This window comes from Enhydra lutris, unplaced genomic scaffold (assembly GCF_002288905.1).
Source record: "Enhydra lutris kenyoni isolate GAN:26980312 unplaced genomic scaffold, ASM228890v2 scaffoldscaffold1, whole genome shotgun sequence".
NCBI classification, from domain to species: Eukaryota; Metazoa; Chordata; class Mammalia; order Carnivora; family Mustelidae; genus Enhydra; species Enhydra lutris.
Genome location: NW_019154085.1, coordinates 59,785,630 through 59,806,661, shown reverse-complemented (window position 1 = coordinate 59,806,661; position 21,032 = coordinate 59,785,630). Strand labels below are relative to the sequence as shown.

The window sequence follows — 21,032 nt, the reverse complement described above, 5'->3', positions numbered from 1 at the left end:
ATCAGTAAACACATTAATTCCATTTGTATATAAATATGCTGTAGTGTCTCTCAACCTAAAAAAATCCAATGTCTGATCACTTCAAAATCTTTTCTAGTTACCAGCCCCAGTTCCTGATCACCTTTTTAGTAAAGCACCTCAAAAGACTTTCCTGTAATTGTGTACACTTCTGTTCTTTTTTTTTTAAAAAGAATTTATTTTAAAGTAAGCTCTACAGTCAATGTAGACCTTGAACTCACAACCCTGAGATCAAGAGTCACCTGCTCTACCAACTGAGCTAGCCAGGTACGCACTGTACATTCCTATTCTTGTTCATTCTTACATGTATTCCAAACAGTTTCCTAGCCCCTAATCTACCTAATCTACTAAAAGAAGTTACCCTTGACTTGATCTTTTCTTAGCCCTCACTGAGCCTATTAGCAAGTTTTTTGTAGTTGATTCATGCCCTCCTCTTGCAATACTTCCTTCTCTTAGCCCCCAGTGCACTAAACTCTGAATTTGCTTCCCACTTCTATGTCTCTTCTACAATGTTCTTTGGTTTTCCATCTTCCCTTCTTTGATGTTGTAGTCCCTTAATGTTTGACTCAAAAATCCAACTTCTCTATTTGTTCCCTAGATGACCTTGTACTATTTTTAAATATAATCCATTTCCTAATTACTCTCAAGTTCATACGTCTGGCTTGGATCAATCCCTGAACCAAACTGCAGTGTCCTATACCCAACTGCCTTCTAGACATCTGCATTTAGATATCTAATAAGCAACCACAGACCTAACATAACCCATATCTATAGATTTACACAATTCCCAGAACCACCTCTTTCCACAGTCCTCCCCATTTTAATAAATGAGCATCTCCATTCTTCCAGTTTCTCAACCTCCAAGATTGAACTTGTTTGTGACCCCTCTCATTCCCTCACATGCCATGTATTACACCAGCAAGCCCTATAATCCCTACCTTGAAAACCATCTCAAACAGATCCTTTCTCACCATCTTCAGCACCACCCTTGTCCAGACACTCTTACTGCTTGTCAGTATTAGTGTGATATTTTCCTACTGGCTTCCCTGCTTCTGTGCTGGTATCCCAAGCTATTTTTCACACAGAAGTCAGAGGGGTAGTTTTAAGTCAAGTCATGTCAGCCTCTGCACAAAACCCTTCTTGTGTAACTGAGAAGAAAGTTCCAAATCCATGCATGAGTCTTCTACATGGTGTGGTTCCCTACTCCTCCTACAACCTTACCTACTTTTCAACCACATCCTACCCAACAACCAACATACTGCACTAGCTACACTGGCTTCCACATTGTTCCTTGAGCTTACAACCCTGCTTTTAACTAAAGACTTTTGTACTTGCAGTTTTCTCTGACAGCTGCACTCTATCCATGGACCACACAGTGAACTCCATTGCTTCTTTTATGTCTTCGCTTACATGTCATTTCAAAAGAAATGCATTCCCTTACTACTATTATGATCTATCATCTTATTCTGCTCTCTCTTCCTTCATTGTACTTATTTTTATTTCATATATTAGGTGTCTATTCATTTATATATTATGATGATATAAATTCCATAAGAGCAGAAGCTTTGTTTTTTTATTGCTGTTTTTCTCATCACTACTTGGGAACCCAGACCAGTGTGTGACCCAACACTAGGTGCTCGATACACATTTATTGATTTTAGGGGACATATGTATGCCCTGTGAATACAAAAAAAGTAGAATAGAATGCTTGGGTGTCTCAGTTGAGTAAGTGCCTGCCTTCAGCTCATGTCATGACCTCAGGGTCTTGGGATCAAGCCCCCATTGAGCTCCTTGCTTCCTGTGGAGCCTGCTTCTCCTTCTCCCTCTGCCTGCAGCTCCCACTGTGTGTGCTCTCTCTGTCAAATAAATAAATAAAATATTTTTAAAAAACCAGTAGAATAAAACATCTTTAAAGTAGCTCAAAGGGAGGAGTCCTGGTCTTTTATTTTTAAATGAGAAAGCTAGGAATATACCACCAATTTATTAATAAAACAAAAATTATTCAGATTACCTGAGTTTGCTTGCTGTATGGCCACAGTTAAAAATTAACATACTAGACATTTTATTATAATGAGCATTATTCTCCTAAGCAGCTTTTCCTGGTTTTGAGAATGTTTTTACTCAGGAGACAAAACATGGAAATGAACCTGGGTTTAACTAATATTTGTATAATTGCATGTATAATTGTAAAATTATTAGATAATTTTATTGTAAATAAGCTTCTTAACAAACACTATTAATTCCATTTGAATACTGATTCATTTTAACAAGATGGTTGAACTTTTTCTTTCTAGATTGGTTTTGTTCTCTAATTTACATATTATTGAGTGTGTCTGTTTTTTTTCTTCATTGCTAGATTAGTGTTTGCTGGATCGTATTTCCATTTCTCTTTCTCCCAATATTGCATTCAAGAACAGTATTTAGGAGCACACAGTAATGTCTTCTTAAAATAATGTTACTTTACAAAAGTAATAACTTGACAGAACTTGGGAGTTTGCAAATGATGCAAGCTAAAATGTTTTTGCTCTATAAAATGTATTTGATTCTCCTTCTCTTCTAAATTCCATGTATCTCCTTTCAATATCTGCTTTCCAGGATGCTTTGCAAGATTGATGGAGACATTAAATCCAAAAACTAAAAGAGAAAAAAATGTAAATGTGAATTTTCAGTTGACTTTAGAAGAGATATATTGCTTAATAGAAACACACAGGAAACAATGCTAGTGGGCAGTAAATCCCAGATTAATTACATATATTCAATATGCTATGGAGACAATGCGTGTAACTGAACTTTTTTATAAAGCACTATAGTTTTATGGTTTTTAGCACTAGCCAGTAAATTTACAAGCATTAGTATGGCAATACGTGATTTTTCCCCTATTACCAGAAGCAAAATTACTGTGTTCTATTACCAACCTATTAGGACTCTATTCCCACATCTTTTATTTATTGATTTCTTAAAAATCTGTGCTTTATATCTTGTGGTACAATCAGCAATACACTTCAATTGTTGGAAGATTTGAAACTGCTAAGTAACAAATCTGAATTCACAATGATATTCTAAATGATCCAAGAAATGTCATTTTAAGTGGTTAAATCAATATGTATTTTGGTTCATTAGCAGAATACACAATGGCTATTTCTAGCATCTTCTCAGTCTCTCTGTTTAGCCAGTTTGTATTGTAATGCCTGGCCTGAAGCGATTCTATTTTTAGTTCTAATGGAACAGTCTTAAATTGCTTATTTTCTGTTTACTAAAGTCATCCCTTTTGTTACCATGGAAACTATGACAAGTCTTCTAGCTAACTATTTTATTAAATGAATCGAAGATATAGCTGAAGACTGTGAAGGTGCAGCATGTCATTCTTAAGAAATGTTTTTCAACATCTGTAAAACCATGGCCGTATTTATAGAAAATACGAGATTAATTATAAATAAGGTCTTCTACATTTCAAATCCGGCAGGCTATTGACATTTAAAAATCTGAATCATAACTAGCACATAGACATCCCCAACTTACCAAGAGTCCATGTTCTAAAAGTGTTTTTCTAAGTCAGTTCCTTAGAAATTAGAACATGTTCACTCATACAAACAATTTCATAAATAGTAAGTAGATCTCTAGGCCCACCCTCAAAAGCTCTTCCACCTGTGATGTCTCAGTCTATAGCAATACTAGCAATAGTCTTTGTTCTCAGCTCTGGCAGTAGGAGCCAGGTTTTAGGGATGAGAAAAGAGGAAAGAATTTTCTCACACTTACTTTGTTTTTAATAGTTATAGCATGCATAGGACACCATTTTGGAATACTAGTATCCACTGGTCTTAGGGATGTTGGGCTTCCAACTACATTCTTCTGTTATTTGACAATGCTCCTGGTCTCAGGCTCCTGGTCTTTCACTTTCTCACAGCTCCCTCTGTACCCAGGTCCAGCTTGCTCCCAACCTGCTTTTCTCTCTGCACTGAACCACCATTTTCCTCAAGATTCACGATGGTTCCAGCTAGTCAAAAAAAAAGTAAAAAAATGCTCTATTGTCTGAATACTTGAGAACTTTTTTTTTTTTTTTTTTTTTGGTTTTGGGCCAATGGGTTATTTTTTTTTATTATTATGAAATTTTATTTTTTATAAACATATAATATATTTTTATCCCCAGGGGTACAGATCTGTGAATCGCCAGGTTTACACACTTCACAGCACTCATCATAGCACATACCCTCCCCAATGTCCATAATCCCACCCCCCCACCCCCCCTCCCCCCATTAACCCTCAGTTTGTTTTGTGAGATTAAGAGTCACTTATGGTTTGTCTCCCTCCCAATCTTGAGAACTTTTCCTGAAGTTTTGCGTTTTAAAAATAAAATACTTTTGAACCCAAACAAATCCCTAACCTGAGGTTTCCATTACCATGACTAAAAAAAGAAATATCCAGAGGGTAAAGATGTAAGCTACTTTAAGGAAATACTTAGTTCTAGAAATCAGGTTCAAGAAGTTAGTCAGAAGTCAATTGATTTAAAAGAAATCAACATCTTGACAGAATTCTCTAAATCTTGGATCTTGGATTTTCTGTTAGAGGATGGATGACAGTAGTTAATTGTAAACTGAGTCATCCTTTTGTTCTTCTCATTTCCAGAAAAGTCTAATAAAATATATCTTATTAGCCCCACAATTGTGCTTTAAAAAGAATATCATCTTTTCGGTTAAGGAATTAAATTAACACAGTAATATATACAAGATATTGTTCTTATTTTCTAACAGATTACATACCAAATAAAATCATTATAATTTGGGCACTGTGAATTTTGCAGATAAAAAGAAAAGAAGTATTGGAATATATACAGAGTCAATAACTTACTATTTTATATCCAGGAAATTAAAAGAAAAAAAAAGAAATAACTTAGCACTAAAATCAAGATGACACAAATGAGTTATCTTTCTGTTCAGATAGCTATATTTTATACAAATTCAGAATTAATCAAAATATATATAAGAAGCCTGAATTTTTCTACAAAGTTAAAGAATATGCTTTTCCCCCTATACTATTACAATGGTAGGTGTGGAGACAAATGAGATTTGATGTTGTTTTTCCATAAGGAAGTACCCAAATTTGCCTTTAAGGTCTTTATGGCAAAATTTGTACATTTTTATGTAAATATACGTGCAATGAAATATGAAATAAAAGTCAAATTATTTTTCTTAAATTTTAACAGTCATTTATGATAGAAAATTCTAAAGGTTTATTATAATTTAATATTACTAACATTGACCTAACATTCATTTTTCATCTCCTTAGGGTCCACTTTCATTTGTAACACTCACATAATTCCAGTGAAAAACCAAGAGGGCGTGGCTATGATGTTCATCATTAATTTTGAATATGTGACAGATGAAGAAAATGCTGCATCCCCAGAGAGGGTAAACCCAATATTACCAGTCAAAACTGTAAACCGTAAGTAAAAGGCAACATGTACATAATGCTGTTGATATTCTGCTACTGATATTACTGCTACTAGTAATTTTAATATGTTCTTCATTTGAGTGTATTTTCAAAATACGTTTCCATTATAAGTAAAATAATTTTGTAATTTAAAAAAACCATAGCTGTCATTACCCTTTGGTGCCTTACAGAATTGATCAGTTGCTTTTACAGCCATTTGACTTGGTTATACTGTTGTTAATCCAGTCCCCTACATGAACCTAAAGGTTGTTTCCAAATTTGGGGCATTACAAACAATGCCAGAATGAATTGAGTACCTATATGTATATTTTGGGAAAATTATTTTCAGGGGAAGAGTCGATAAGTGGGATTTCTGGGTCAAAAGGTAAATGCATATGCAATTTTTTAGAATACTACTAAACTCCCCTCCCTAGAGTTTGAACCATTTTACACTACCATCAACAATGTAATAGATCTTTCTGCCAAAGCCATGCTAACAGAATGAGTCAGTCTTCTCGATAATTGTTATTATGATAGGTGAGAAGTAGTAACTAAGTTAGTTCTAGTTTACATTTCTTTTATTATGAATGAGGTTCAGATATTTAAGCACTAGGACATTTCTTTTTCTGTCAACTGTCCATTTCTTACATACATTTTTTTGTCTTTTTTTTTTCAAATGCTAAAATCAGTGGCACATCTCTTCCCAGCAAATATTTTTTTGTCTTTTTCCTGATTTTTGTCACGCAAAGATTTTGTTGTTGTTTGTTTGTTTATAGTGCAGCTAAATTTATCAAGCATTTCCTTTGTTGGTTCTGAATTTTTGAGTCACTATTACCATTCCAAGGTTGTAAAAATTATTTTCTTAGAACTTGTATAGCTTTAGAATCTCTGTTACATTTTAAGTTTAGCTTGGTTTATATCGGTATATATACATACACACACACACACACACACGCATACCTTGGTTTAGCAAGGTATATGTTTAATTTATCATTTTATCAACAACTCTCCAGTTGTTCTAACATCGTTTATTAGAAAGTCTACCTTTTCATCAATAACTTGAGATGCTACCATTATCACATACTAAACTTCCTTATGTGCTTGAGTATATTTCTGGACTTCCTATTCTGTTTCGTTAGCTTATTTATCATTCAGAATCACACTGTTTTAAATATACAATGAATCTTCGATATGACATGCTCCCTTTGACACTAATTTTCAGGGGTTTGAGGTTATTTCTTGCTATAACATCCTATATGAACTTTAGAAACGACTCGTTCGATAAGGAAAAAAATTTTTTTACTAGATTTGCATTAAGTTTATAAATTAATTTGAGGAATATTAACATCTTTATGATGTTGAGTCATTCTATACAAGAATATTATATGTATTTTCATTTTTAAATCTAGTATTTGTCTTTCAGGAGTGTTCACAATGTTTTCTTACTCTTTAGTTTGCTACTTGGCATTTAACTTTTTATTATTGTTGAGATTATAAATAGGATCTTCTCTTTCATTATATCTTCAGATCACTTTTAAGGCTAGTGATTTTTTTCTGAGTATGTTAATTTTATATCCCACTATCTTAGTGAGTTTTCTTAGTTTCCAGTGGTTTATACATTGACTCTCGTGAATTTTTCAAGTGTCTTATTATCTCAAATAGAAATTATTTTACATTTTTTTCCAACTCCTATACATCTAATAGTTTTCTCTTGTTCTTTTGTACTAGCTATTACCTCCAACATATTATTAAAAAGAAATTGATGGTAAACAGCATGCCTTGTTCCTGATTTTTGTGTGAATGGCAAGTGTTTTTCATTAATTCAAATGATAGCATTTGGGTTGAGTTGTATGTGTTTTATACTTTTAAGGCTTTCCATTAACTTATATTTATTAAGAATGGTGTTAAAATTTGCAAATTGCCTTTTAAGCATCTGTGGAAATGGGTATGCTATTCTATTTATTTTTATGATATATTTTACTAATGGTCTTACTAACATCTCTGAAAGGAGTCACATATGGTCATGATGTATTTCATTTTCTATTACGCTGTTGGATTCTCTTTATCTAAAATTAATTTAGGATTTTTACATCAGTATTCATTAGGGAGACTGATCTGCAATTTGTGTGTGTGTGTTTATATGTGCAATTTCATCAGGTATTGGTATCAATGTTATAATTCCTTCCAAAAATAATTTGGAAATTCTTTTCTATTTTCCATGCTAAAGAACTATCAAATAGTTTGGGGATTATCTGATCTTTAAAAGTTAAGAATGATTCCCCTGTGAAATCATCCAAGTCTGATACTTATTTGTGGGGTAGCTTTTTGACAAATTTCTTTCTTTTTTCTCCAGAGATTGGGCAATTCAAGTTGTCCCTTGTCCCTCTCAACTAGTACCAGTTTTGCTAAGTCTTATTTCTCAGACTTTTATTAGATTTTAAAAATTTATTTTAGTAGTATTCTGCAAAGTAGTCTTTTATGATTTTTTAAAAGATTTTCTGAGCTCTATTTCCTTGTTACATATTTAAACCACTTTTTAGTCTTTCTTTGTTTTAGTTGTATTTTTTAATATATTCCAGAGTTAGGTTTTCCTTTGTTTCTTATAAGAAAAAATAATACTTCTCTTTTAATTTATAATTAAAATAGGTAATTATACTCACTGATATAACTACTATGTTTTTTCTTAGTACTAACATATTCTATGTTGAATATACTCTCTTAAAGCATGTCATTATTTTATGTTATGTTCTCTTTGTTTTTTTATGAACTTTAACTGTGTGGTTTTGGGTTTGTTTTATCCTGTTTTTGTTTTTGTTTTTGTATTTGAAAATATTTGTATTTTTTTCTAGTAGCTGTCTTTATATAAAATTTTATATAATGTCCTTAATCTCTCATTTTCCTCACTGTATTTTGATTTAGTATGAACAAGAATAAAATTAGCCTGTAATTCTTTTCCTCCCCTTTCCACCATTAGTTAATAATATCTGCTCTAATTCTTATTTTTGCACTCCTAAGAATGGTTTTCTGCCATTCAGTTGGTCAATTTAAATTATACTATTTAGTTCCTAATTTTTACCAACAAGGTCCTTAATGAGCTTATTCAGTATTTCCTTCTCCTTCTCCTTTTGTTGTTGTTTTATTGTTGTTGTTGCAGTATTTCTAGTTTGTCAGAGGCTTTTGTTTTGGTATTAAATTTCTAGTGAAATATACTCAATCCTCAGCACTAGTCTTTACCCCCACCCCAAAGAAGTAATGTTTTCTAAGGCTGCTAACTGAGGTCTTGTGCACTTTTCAAGTCACTTTTTATAGTCTCTTTATTAACCAGTGCTACGACGATTCAGTTCACATATCTGCTCTCAATATTTCTTACATAGTGTGTTCTTTTCTTCTGTGGGTATACCATATTTGATACTTTTTCCCTCACTCTAAGGAGACCTTTGTACTCCCCCTTTCTTCACTAAGTTCCTGCATAACTCTATTGTAGTGTGCTTTCCTGAACCAATTCTGCTGGTCTTAGGAATTTATTTCCCTGCCTATATGTAAATTAAAGTGTGTGATATCTCTGTCTCTAATTACTCTTTAGGCATAGTTTATGGATATTTTTACTTGTCTCATATATTGATCTCTATGGTTTTTGGAAGATCCATGAGGAAATTGGAATTTAGGTATCTGTTATTGTCTGTGGGTAGCTGGAAACCTTGTCACAATACCTTAATATTTGGAAAAAATTTGTTATCCTGTATATAAATTCAGATAGCAAAGTACATCATTAAATCTAAGTTGAATACTAAATCAAATGCATACCAGCTGAGAATTTTTCATAGAATCGGTTACTTCTTTAGGTATGTCCAAATGACAGTACAATATTCTGTTAAACCAATATTGGGAGAACTATATTAATGCAACATGATTCTAATATACTAAATATCTTGCTCTGAACAATATTACACTCGGGGGAAAACTCTTTATCAAAAAATCACCAATATATCAGTCTCCCAGGTGACATATTTAAAAACAAAATTGAAGTACTTTAAAAGAATTATTGTAATACCAAAGTCTTGTTCCTTTAAGTTGATGATTATTTTTTTTCTTTATATTTCCCACTAACCAATTAAGTCATTATTGAATGATTCCTGGGAGTGTACTTTAGGTAATGACAGCCTATATCTTGGTCATGAACATCAGTAAGATCTTTTGTTTTGGGGGATGCCTGATTTTATTTCTTCATTGTCTTCACAAATTCTTCATTTTCCCATAGAACAGTTATTTTGCATGGTACAGCAAATTGAACAGAACTGAAAAAGGAGTTGTGCAACAGCAGTATAGCAAAAAAAGGGGGGGGGCAATTTTTTAAAAAATCGAAGTGTTCATTTCAAACCGAAATACAAATGGGGAACTGAAACTTTGATTCCTTGAATGGAAGATAATCTATACAGTTGCTTTGCAGGATGTAACACATAACCTATGCAATTTTACACTGTGAGTAAAATAGCATCTCATGTGTAAGCCATAGCAAATTCAGTAGGATTGCTTTTTATTTTGTGATTATGAGTGGTTTCCCTACACTGCAGCTATCACTCCTATACAGAGTCATTGGGGAAAGTATAAATATGCAGATAAAATCGTTGCCAGAGCATTACAAAGGACCATTGTTTACAACCAGTATATTAGATTTGATTATACCCTTCTGTCATTTCATGCTCTGGAATTTCCTTGACTTGATGTCAATTTTTGAAGTGTTGATTGTTAAATCGATCAGAAAAGTTAGAGAGACAAATTACACTTGGTAGTTTCTGATACTATCCAAATTCTGCTTTGTATTATTTCTGACTGTGGGAAAAATCCCGATTTTTTCCCCTTAAAGTACCATTTTACTCCCTGTGTAAAATAATGGTATTAACTATTTCAAACATTGTTGTTCCAGTGGTGACCATCAAACCAAACAAAAAAAGAAATAAGAGTAAATCAAATCTAATACACCTTTTTTTTTTTTGCAAAAACATCTTAACCTTCAAAATGCCTAATTTCTCATCTAAATAAGAAATATGTAAGTGTGTCAGGGTGGGTGTGTGTGCAAGACCCCAAGAGTCAGGATTTAAGTGAGAGTAATGGAGAAAAGTCTATTGTTTGTTTGAGAAGATGTGGGTTTCTGTAAATGTAACTGCCTCTCCTGGAGTGAAGACAAAATAAAGAGAAAAATGTGAAGTGACAACACAAGAAATACAGACAAGAAGAAAGTGAAATATTAAATTAAGAAATAATAGAAAAGAAGCTAAACACATAGTAGAGAGATGTATCACAAAAAGGAACTATGATAAATTGGACTGAGAAAATTCTAGAGATTTGTTTTGCATCAAATAAATTGGTGAATCCTTTCTCAATACAAATATCTAATTTCTGGGTCAGGAACCTTACACAACTAAAGTGAGCAGCTTTCTTTGGGAAAAACTGATTTCTCACAAACTTATTCTCTGTTGAAGATATAGAACAAGCCACAAATAGGTGTCTTATGTCCCCTGCGATGAAGCAAGTACAGAAGAGAGTATTATATTGATAAGTCTATCAAATTGATAAATACTGCATAATTGAGTCAATTAATTGCTACAAAAAGAATATAAATGCCAAATAAAATATATAATTAAGTCTTTTCTCATTGATGGTTTCTTTAAAAACCCTAACGTCTGAAGAATGGAAACAATATCAAATGAAAGAGAAAATTGTACTTTTCCTACCAACTAAATGGGGACCACATCTAAAAGAACTAATGGAATGGGGGAAATGCAGGGTTTTTTTTCTATTCTTGTATCTGTTGCTATGAAATATTTGCATAATGTGGAAGATAACCAAATTATGTGTTTTTGCTAATCAAGTTTAAGAGACTTTCACTCTATTATTTTAAGTAAAATATATTTAAGTTTCATATTAAATTATTTATAAGTATATTTGAATTTTATGTATCTTCTATTTTATGGTAGAAGTCTAAGATCACCAGTCTGACCCTTTCATGCACACACACACACACACATTTTCTTTGTTAAAAATTTTTCATGAGATTTATGGGGAACCTCAATTAAACAAAAATTTCTTGGTATAACAATATACATTCAAACAGAAAATGAATGCATTTTATGTTTTTATCTTATTTTAAAATTGAAGAGTCAGTTTGAGTCACTAAAAAAGTTGATCTTAAGCTCATTTCCCCACGTAAACTTTAACTAATAACATTTTCACTCTCCTTATATTAGTTTAAGATAGTTTTTGTTTAAATTTAAGTCTAGTTAATTTACTCTTGCCATCACTGTCAAAAATCTATGAAATAGTCTCATTCTACTAAACTTGAAATATTTCTCTACAAGAAAACAGACCCATATTGTTTCTTTTATTTACAGAAAAACTATGAACTTTATTAATTTATAAATGATTATACTACAAGTCACAATGAGAACTGTTGGTATAAGTTAATTAATGTTTACACAAAACTATAAAGATAAATTTTAAATGAAACTAAATGTAAAACTATAATAAAGTTAAATTTTTATAGTCTCTTATCCTTACAGTTCTTTTCAAAAGTGAACATTTTAATCTAATTTAATCTTATTAAGGTATGACAAAGGAGATTCCATTATCTTTGAAATGATTAGAATTGTTATCTCCAAATCAAAGGAGAATTTCTACTTTTATGCTTATTAAAATAAATGTTTGAATTACTCTAAAAGCTTTGATTGAAGCTAAGCCTATATACGCAAACTATAGCTGGTAATTTAGGCAATTATCTAACTAATTTAAACCACTAAAAATATATTCATATGCTTTGGACCCAACTATTCTGAATAACTGACACATAAAATACGTATTTGCCTGGATAGCTACATTACTCCCTTAAATTTGCATCTCAGTTTTCAGACCTCACACTAAGGAACAAAGAAATTTTCTATATCCTGGATTATAAAAGGGCATTCAGAGTGTTTTCACCATTCTCCACTAGGGCTGAAATTAATTCAAAGATGAAGAGCTGTAGTAGTAATATAAAGTTTCCCCCTCAGTGAGCATTACTACAGAAAAAATCTATTATTCAGATGAATTTAATTAACAATTTTACAACGCAACTAATATTTACTATTATCATAGGTTTGGAAGTTTCCTCTTTTTAAAGATTGAATTTGATCTAGAAAGGAAACTATGACATGATTGCTAAAAGAAATCTGGGAAAAGTTCAGTCACGGGTTGCAATCAACTTTATTTTCTATTTCCCACCTAGAATTTGGGCAAAGTACATATTTCTAAAATCAGGACAATTGCTGGTAGTTGAAAAAAATTATATTTTATCTCTCTATTAACAATGAATCCTAATGACTTTCTAAATCAGCATATCCATGCCAGAAAGTCCTCATGTGCATGTCATTTGGAAACATTTGTTACCTAGCAACACCTAAATCAGGGATGGTCCCTATTCATACTGCATTCAGGCAACTGGTTTCTGTGCCATTTGTATTTGGAATGCTCCATCAAGGGAATCCCTGTCAGTGTGATGAGTATATGGTTATCCCAGATCAATTTGAGTTAAGATGTTCTTTTTTAAAAAAATTTGTTCTTTTATTATTTTTTTAAGATTTTATTTATTTATTTGACAGAAAGAGAAAAGGAACACAAATGGGGGGAGTGGGAGAGGGATAAGCAGGCGCCCCCTGAGTAGGCAGCAGGATGTGGGGCTCAATCCCAAGACCCTGCGATCATGACCTGAGCTGAAGGCAGATGCTTAATCACTGAGCCACCCAGGCCCCCCTAGGTTAAGATGTTCTTATGCTCACACAATTTGAATGGCTTCTTTAACTTGGCATTAGGAAAAGGAAGAAATCTATTGAGGAGAAACACAATAGTAGTATCGATAAATGAAACATTCATGTATTATGTAGTTATCACATAAACACCTTATTAGGTGAATATACTTCTGATGGCGTTTGTTTTCATTTCCAATCCCTCTTCACTGAGATATTTTAACCTTGGGTAGTTAAAAGCAGCCCACCACCCTGTCCTGTCTTCTGCCTGATCTCCCTTATCCCAAACCTGTCTTTTCTGCTTCTTTGCTTTCATGACGACCTGGCCAGGGTGGAAGCAGTATCTCTCAGACATCATCAGCATTTATGAACCTGTTCCAGAAGTTTTCTGCTGCTGCTGCTGCTGCTGCTGCTGCTGCTGCTGCTGCTGCTGCTGCAGCAGCTCCCAGACAGTAATTGCTATCTAACTGCTACTGCGGCACTAACTTCCCCCACTTCCACCCATGTGTGCCATACCCTAGTGGGTCAGGATGCACATTGCTTCAAGATTCTAATTTGGTTTTAACACTTACCGCCTTATTGCAAGTTGCTGCTTTTTTCTTTGGTATCTCTCATCCTAGGAAATCTCCCAGGAGTCTTAGCCTTTCAAGGCATTACTGACCACATCTGCTCCTTTAAAGGGTCCCAAATTTACCTTCAGGTTTACTAGATGGATGGACTTCCTGGTGATCTTTTCTGGTCACTAACATTAGGACCACACTGGCTGTACTGCATGTTCATCACCCACAGTTCAGGTTAATCAAGTCAGCCCTGAGTTCACACTGAGTGATCCTTTTTCCCAGTCTAACTGCCAACTGCTGTCTTCTTTGACAATATTATGGGTTGTTCTAGCAGCCTGTGGGCAGTATCATATACTCATTACACACTTAGGAGTAGGAAAGATTCATCTCCTTGCAGGGTGCCTCTATGGAAATTCCTCCCTAAAAAGACAAGGCAGATATATCAATTATCTTCCCTGTTTCTCCCATCAAATTCGATCTGTTGCTTTCTCTGACTCAGAGATTAAAGTCATATTTTTCTGCACATCCAGAGCTATTTGGCTGGAGAAAATCTCAGTGATTTTTAAGGCTTGCAATTTAAGTGTCAGATGTGCGAATACCATGATTTTAGAAAGGCACGTAGACAATAACTCACAAATCCTTATTTTGTGTGATAATAACTGATAGTAGACTTAATTTAGATCATAGGGTTTTTTCCTAGACCAAAATCTGGCTATTGTTCCTTTTCTGTTCCTTTTCTGCACTGTGGATACTGTGCTACTCAGCCAGACACCTTCCTCACCCTGCTGCTGGGAATATTGGCTACTGAGGGTCCACAGCTCTGCTCCTCATTGAGAACTGTAGTCAAAGACAGGGAACTACCTTACATAGATTATGGACCTTCTCATGGGGTAGCAGGAGACTAGCTGTGCAGGGAGACAAAGACCAGTTACCATGACTTGAATTCGGCATCACTCTGAAGACCAGAGCTCCCAGGAGAGCCAGCAGAAGCCCCATCACATTTGCATAAGAGTTTAACTTCCTCTGCCCAATCCTGTCTTCCTCCTTTTCCTCAGGACTACCTCCTGAGAACGCTCCTCAGAAAGCTTTTTGCACAGACCTTTCTCAGGATCTGACATCCCATCACCTCTAATCTTTTGTGAGATGAAATATCTCTGCTCAGGGCCTTCATAATATACCCATTCCCTTCCCCCATGTGTGTCCCCTCCTGATACCCAACTATATCCTTTAGTTTGCATGACTGCTTGAACTAAAGTTTCTCTCTACTTTTTAGTCCATAATTCAATGGAAAACCAAGCAAGAATAAATTGTTTCTGGTCTATATTTAACTGGGTTTTCATAGTAAAATTATTAGATAATCGAAGTTCTAAGAGTTTGCAGAAATGAAGAGAAGTTGAACTAAGAGAATGATTAGGAATTTGTAATTGTGAGGAAATTCAATGACTAGAAATATATGGAGGACTTTTTGGAAATATTTGTTTTCTTTTTTTTTTTTAATTTTATTTTTTATAAACATATAATATATTTTTATCCCCAGGGGTACAGGTCTGTGAATCGCCAGGTTTACACACTTCACAGCACTCACCATAGCACATACCCTCCCCAATGTCCATAACCCCACCCCCCTCTCCGAACCCCCCTCCCCCCATGTTTTCTTTTTTTTTTTTTAAGATATTATTATTTATTTGACAGAGAGAGATCACAAGTAGACAGAGAGGTAGGCAGAGAGAGGGGGGGACACAGGCTTGCCGCTGAGCAGAGAGCCCAATGCGGGGGCTCAATCCCAAGAGCCTGAGATCATGACCTGAGCCGAAGGCAGAGGCTTAACCCACTGAGCCACTTGGGTGTCCCAATATTTGTTTTTTTCTGAAAAAAATATTATTTCTAATATTCCTAAATCAATTCTTAAATTAGAAATATTGTTTTCTTCCAAATTCAAGTAGATAAGAACCAGCTCCCAGAGGAGAAGATAAGAAAGAAAGAGAGAAATAGCAGTTCAGATTGGTGAGGTCTTTTCCATTCTGAAACGTTTAGTAAAACTATATTCTAAAGACCCATTACCATAGGAGATCGGGTAGAAATGCAGCTGTGATCATTATAATTTTGTGAAAACTATGATTAGCATATATATGTAAAGAAACTCAGAACTGGAAGAAATGTTAAGAGTCAGCTAATCCCAGGGAACCCCTGGGAAGATTAGTAGAAGGGTTTTCCTTGGGGGAGAGGGATTTTGTTATTCATTCTCTGATATCAAAAACAAAATTGTGTGTATGCATTTATCTATATTTATTTAGGAGAGAGTTATGATTCTCATTAGATCCTCAATATGGATATTTATATCCATAGATAGATAGATAGATAGACAGTCATAATTCCAGGCTTTTTAAAGAGAACAATGATAGATTATCTATGTGCCTACATGGGTGAGAAGTACGAAGATCTCAATTAAATATGATACAGGATATGCAAAGATGAAGCGTCCAAACTTATATTGGGCAGCTTCCTAAAAATGACATGTTCTGAGAAAGATATTGTAGCAGTAGTTCATCCATATGTGTTAGAAACTAGATACATCTTAGATGAAAATCATGTTCATGTAAGCAGTTTATCAGTACTTACAATTATTTGGGAGAGTGTAAAAATGGGTAAAAACTCTTATTTTATTGTTCTTATTTCAGATTTGTCAAGTGTTACAGTAAACAAAAGGCTAAATGGTATCTATTTTGGTTGTTTAAGTTAGAAAGCAAATCTAGTACAATGTGGAGACTTGACTTATAAGGGTATTTTCCAGTGGTAAGAACCATGACAGGATTATACTCATCTATGCTTTATATTTCCTGCCTGAAAGTGCTAGCATTGAACAAAATTCTCAATGTGTATTCTTTCCGGATGAGCTGCACTTAGACAACTAAATCTGTAATGCCATATAACATGGTCATATGAACCTAGTGATGCAGAAAAGACCATCTGTACCACCTTGGATATGACCAAACTACAGGAGCAAACTAAATGCCTCATGTGGTCATTAATTTAAGAAAGGCAGTGAATTGTTTTTAAAGGAGGAGGGTAATGTAACTGATGAAAAATGAACAAAAGTAAGCATTAACCTTCAACGCATTGTAATAAGCTTGCAGAATTGATTTGTAAACTGCTTTATAAGTCAATTCCATGTGCATTAAAAACTAATCAAGTTACTTTGATGCAGTTCACTGATTTTTAACTTGGCAATTTACTTGAGCATGTAGGAGTTGTTAGTAGAATTATGTAAGAATGCCAGCAAAACAGTTACTGTAGTACACTGTTGTTTAATCTTATTTGCACAGATTGGTTACTCTCATCTACAATTTATTAATCTAGAACTTAAAGGTAAACATATTTGGAGTTTGCGCATTGTGTCATGTCTTTTATCAGAAAGATAAATTCAATTACAATTGTATTGAACACTGTTAACTACTAGCCCACAAATGAAAGCTTATAATAATAGATTAGCCTGCTTAATTCTAAAATTTTCTGTAATAGGTATTCTACATAAAATGAAGAGTTTGAGACATTTCTATATATGTTCTAAAACCAGCATGGTAGCAATTAATAACCTCTGAAAAAGGTGAAATTGACAATAAGAGTTGCATCAGGTACGAAGGGCATGGTAGAGAGTTCACCGTTTCCCTGAGCTACTGAGTTCTACTCTATCAATCATTTTTGGTAAACATGGGTCAGTGCCATTCCAGAAGGCTAAAATTATGTAATTAAGTCGGTCAGAGCAATTAAATATCCTAATTTTCCACAGTCTGAATTGAAGCACATTTTCAGTTTAGGATCTGCTTACAGCAATTCATTTATCATGCTCAGGCTTTCAGTCAGAGGTGGGATTTGGTAAGCAAAATAGTCAGGGGCCCTGCCCTCACAAAGCCTATGATCCACTGGGGGACAGAAATGTTTGTCAGGAAAAGGGCTAGAATCAGAAAGATAGATCATGAGATTAGATTTGCTACAGGATTTTGAGGTGTCTTTCAGACTTTTAAGTGAAGCTGTCAATGAGGCCAATAGATATGCAAGTTTGGAACTAAGAGAATAGGTCTGGGCTAGAGATGCAGGTTTATGAATTACTGGATTAAATATGGAATTAAAACTGTGTGTGCAGAAAAGACCACTTATTGGAAGAGTGTATTTAAATAAAATGCAGAAAAGTCCATGAGTTTTGTGAATGTTCTTCCATGTTTTAAAACCATCCTCAATGCACTGAGGAAAAGTTTATAATAAATATATTAAAGATGAGGGTACCCATGACATTTAAGAATATAAGAAGGTAGATAGTATTGTAGCCCAAAGACTCCAACTGACTGAACTCCAACCAAGAATCCAGCTGACTAGAAGAGCAATGTGTAATTGTCAAGCCATGGGGCCATGTGGACATAGACAACTGCACTGGCAATAGGGTCTTGAAACTTTGCATTTTCTTATAGGTGCTACTTGGAAAAGCTTTGAATCGTATAATAGTGTTTGGATGTTTTCTCTTCATTTCTTTTAGAAGTAGAAGTTTTACCTTATTAATTTAAAAAATATATATATAAGGAATGTATGCTTGATGTAACAAACAATAAAGACATGTAAAGAAGAATGCAATACATTGCCTTCCTCCACTTCCAAACCCACTTAGTCAGTTAACAGTATGAGTTTGGTATGTGTTCTTTCACATATTTCTCTACTGTTATACAACTTACATGGACAAATATATACTTTTATTATTTTCAATGAGCGGTCATAAATATTAAACTGAAACTTGCTTTTTCACTTAACACCATTTTTTAATAAACTTCTAATTCTAATCAAGACATAAATATATTTAGGGGCACCTGGGTGGCTCAGTGGGTTAAAGCCTCTGCCTTCGGCTCAGGTCATGGTCCCAGGGTCCTGGGATCGAGCCCCGCATCAGACTCTCTGCAGGAAGCCTGCTTCCTCCTCTCTCTCTGCCTGACTCTTCATCTACTCGACATCTGTCTGTCAAATAAATAAATAAAATCTTAAAAATATATACATATTTTTTAATATTTTTATTTAAATACACTTTTTTAAAAGAAGATTCCTAACTATAAAAATGCCATAATTTATTCAACCATTCTCCTTCTAATGAATATTCAAACTGTGTCTTGTGTTTGTGTGTTTGTACTACCCTATAAATGAGATTGAAAAGTACATACTTTCATTTTAATAGATATTGTACAATGACTTTCCTAAGAATTTGTAGCAATTTGCAGTCCCATCAGCAAAGTGCCAGAATGCTCACCAGTGTTTTTTGCCATCACTACGTTATGTGTTCTTTTTTAATTTACTGCTAAATTGAAGAGTGGAAAATGATATGCCCTTGTTTTGATTTTCATTTTTATTGCCAGTGAGTTTATATATTTATTAGTTAACATTTTAATTTTAATACCCACCTTTTAATGTTAGATTTAGTTGTCCTTCTAAGCATCATCTACTGAGATACATATAATATTTCATGCCATATTCTCAGATTTTGGAACAAAAAATATCAGGAAAAAGAAATTCTTATCTTTACATCTCTATCTGAAACCGAAAGCCTTTCAAACATTTCAAATGGAATGAGGAATGTTTTCATACACTGTCGACCCCACTTTTCCAATCTGAACATGACTCAGAGTATTATCTAATACAAACCCTCTTAGATATGTCATGCCAACTTCTTATGCCCACCTCATTCTCTTCCCTCTTACTTCAAGGACAATAGCTCCCTAGTCCCCCAAACATACATATGCACTATAATCTCTCCTGTGTCTGTCCCTTTTACATATGGTGCCCCTTCCCTTCTTTTCCTTTCTAAACTGTATTCCGCCCTTCACATCTCCTTAAAAATGGATGTATAGGGTTTTTAACACTATGTAATATGTTACAATGTGTAACATGTCTTTAATTTATTGAAATAAGAAACCTCCTGTCATCAAGTAATGCTTTCATGTCATTGGAGTATATTTAACCATCAGAAACATGATAAGATTATATTACTATTTTCTTACGGCTGATGTGACAATTCATATTAGTCTCAGAAGTTTTCTACAATATCCCTCATTCCAACTGTAAATGACTCAATTAAGTTTTGATTAATAACTTTTATTACATGGTATTTAGATTTGAGTCAATGGTACTCATTCATTTGTTTGTCTTAAGGAATATGTCTTATACATGTATACTATGTGTGTTTGTGTCTATAGGTATTTGTCTTGTAATAATGTTTTTTCCTGTTTCCATTTGTAGGGAAACTTTTTGGGTTCAAATTCCCTGGTCTGAGAGTTCTCACTTACAGAAAGCAGTCCTTACCACAAGAAGACCCTGATGTGGTCGTAATCGATTCATCTAAACACAGTGATGATTCGGTAGCCATGAAGCACTTCAAGTCTCCTACAAAAGAGAGCTGCAGCCCCTCCGAAGCAGATGATACAAAAGCCTTGATACAGCCTAGCAAGTGTTCCCCCTTGGTGAATATATCTGGACCTCTGGACCATTCCTCTCCCAAAAGGCAATGGGACCGACTCTACCCTGACATGCTACAGTCAAGTACCCAGCTGACTCATTCCAGATCGAAGGAAAGCATTTGTAGTATACGGAGGGCTTCTTCAGTTCACGATATAGAAGGATTCAGTGTCCACCCCAAGAACATATTTAGAGACCGACATGCCAGTGAAGGTATGTTTTTTTAAAATATGGAAATGCATATTAATGGGTAATGAAAGGTAATTTCCATATTGTTTTTAATTTTGACATTAATCCTTATGCCTTGGGGGAAGAGATGCAAGTAAATTATGGGAATTAAATTTTAGGAGTCTTACATTCAAAGTTGTTACTTATTTCCTCTTTGAACCATAGTGAGTAATTCGTTTTTTTTCTGGCTTCTTCTGTGTTTCTGAAATGGTATGATAACCATTATCTGCCTACCTTATGGAGTATTAATTAATGCTTTATATAAGATATGCTTAGGTGATGACACTATCATCTCAAGATTAATTAATTTTGCTGCATTTAGCAAATAGTCGAGCCTTGGGGTGAATGAGTGGTGTGCCTTCACAGGCCTATTAACCAAATTTTTCCAAAGGAAGAGGTTTATAAAATGTGGGTGTACTGAGTCATCATTAGAAAGCTGTAAGTGTTTGGGGTGGGTTGGAGATAGGAAGGAAGAAGGGGAGAGTTTTAGGGGGTAAACAACCAAAACAAACCCTTAGAGTCCTGAAAGACCAAACTT

At 34.1% G+C, this 21,032-nt stretch overlaps 1 protein-coding gene across 2 annotated transcripts in view; it reads left to right on the top strand.

Annotated features, from left to right (window-relative positions):
• Positions 1-21,032, top strand: part of LOC111143035 (potassium voltage-gated channel subfamily H member 7) — a 488,043-nt gene that overhangs the window by 328,318 nt on the left and 138,693 nt on the right. For both annotated transcript variants that reach the window (XM_022496465.1, XM_022496473.1), the window contains exons 3-4: positions 5,302-5,457; positions 20,051-20,479. In XM_022496465.1, the coding sequence (XP_022352173.1) occupies positions 5,302-5,457; positions 20,051-20,479 (585 nt within the window). The remainder of the gene's footprint in view (positions 1-5,301; positions 5,458-20,050; positions 20,480-21,032) is intronic.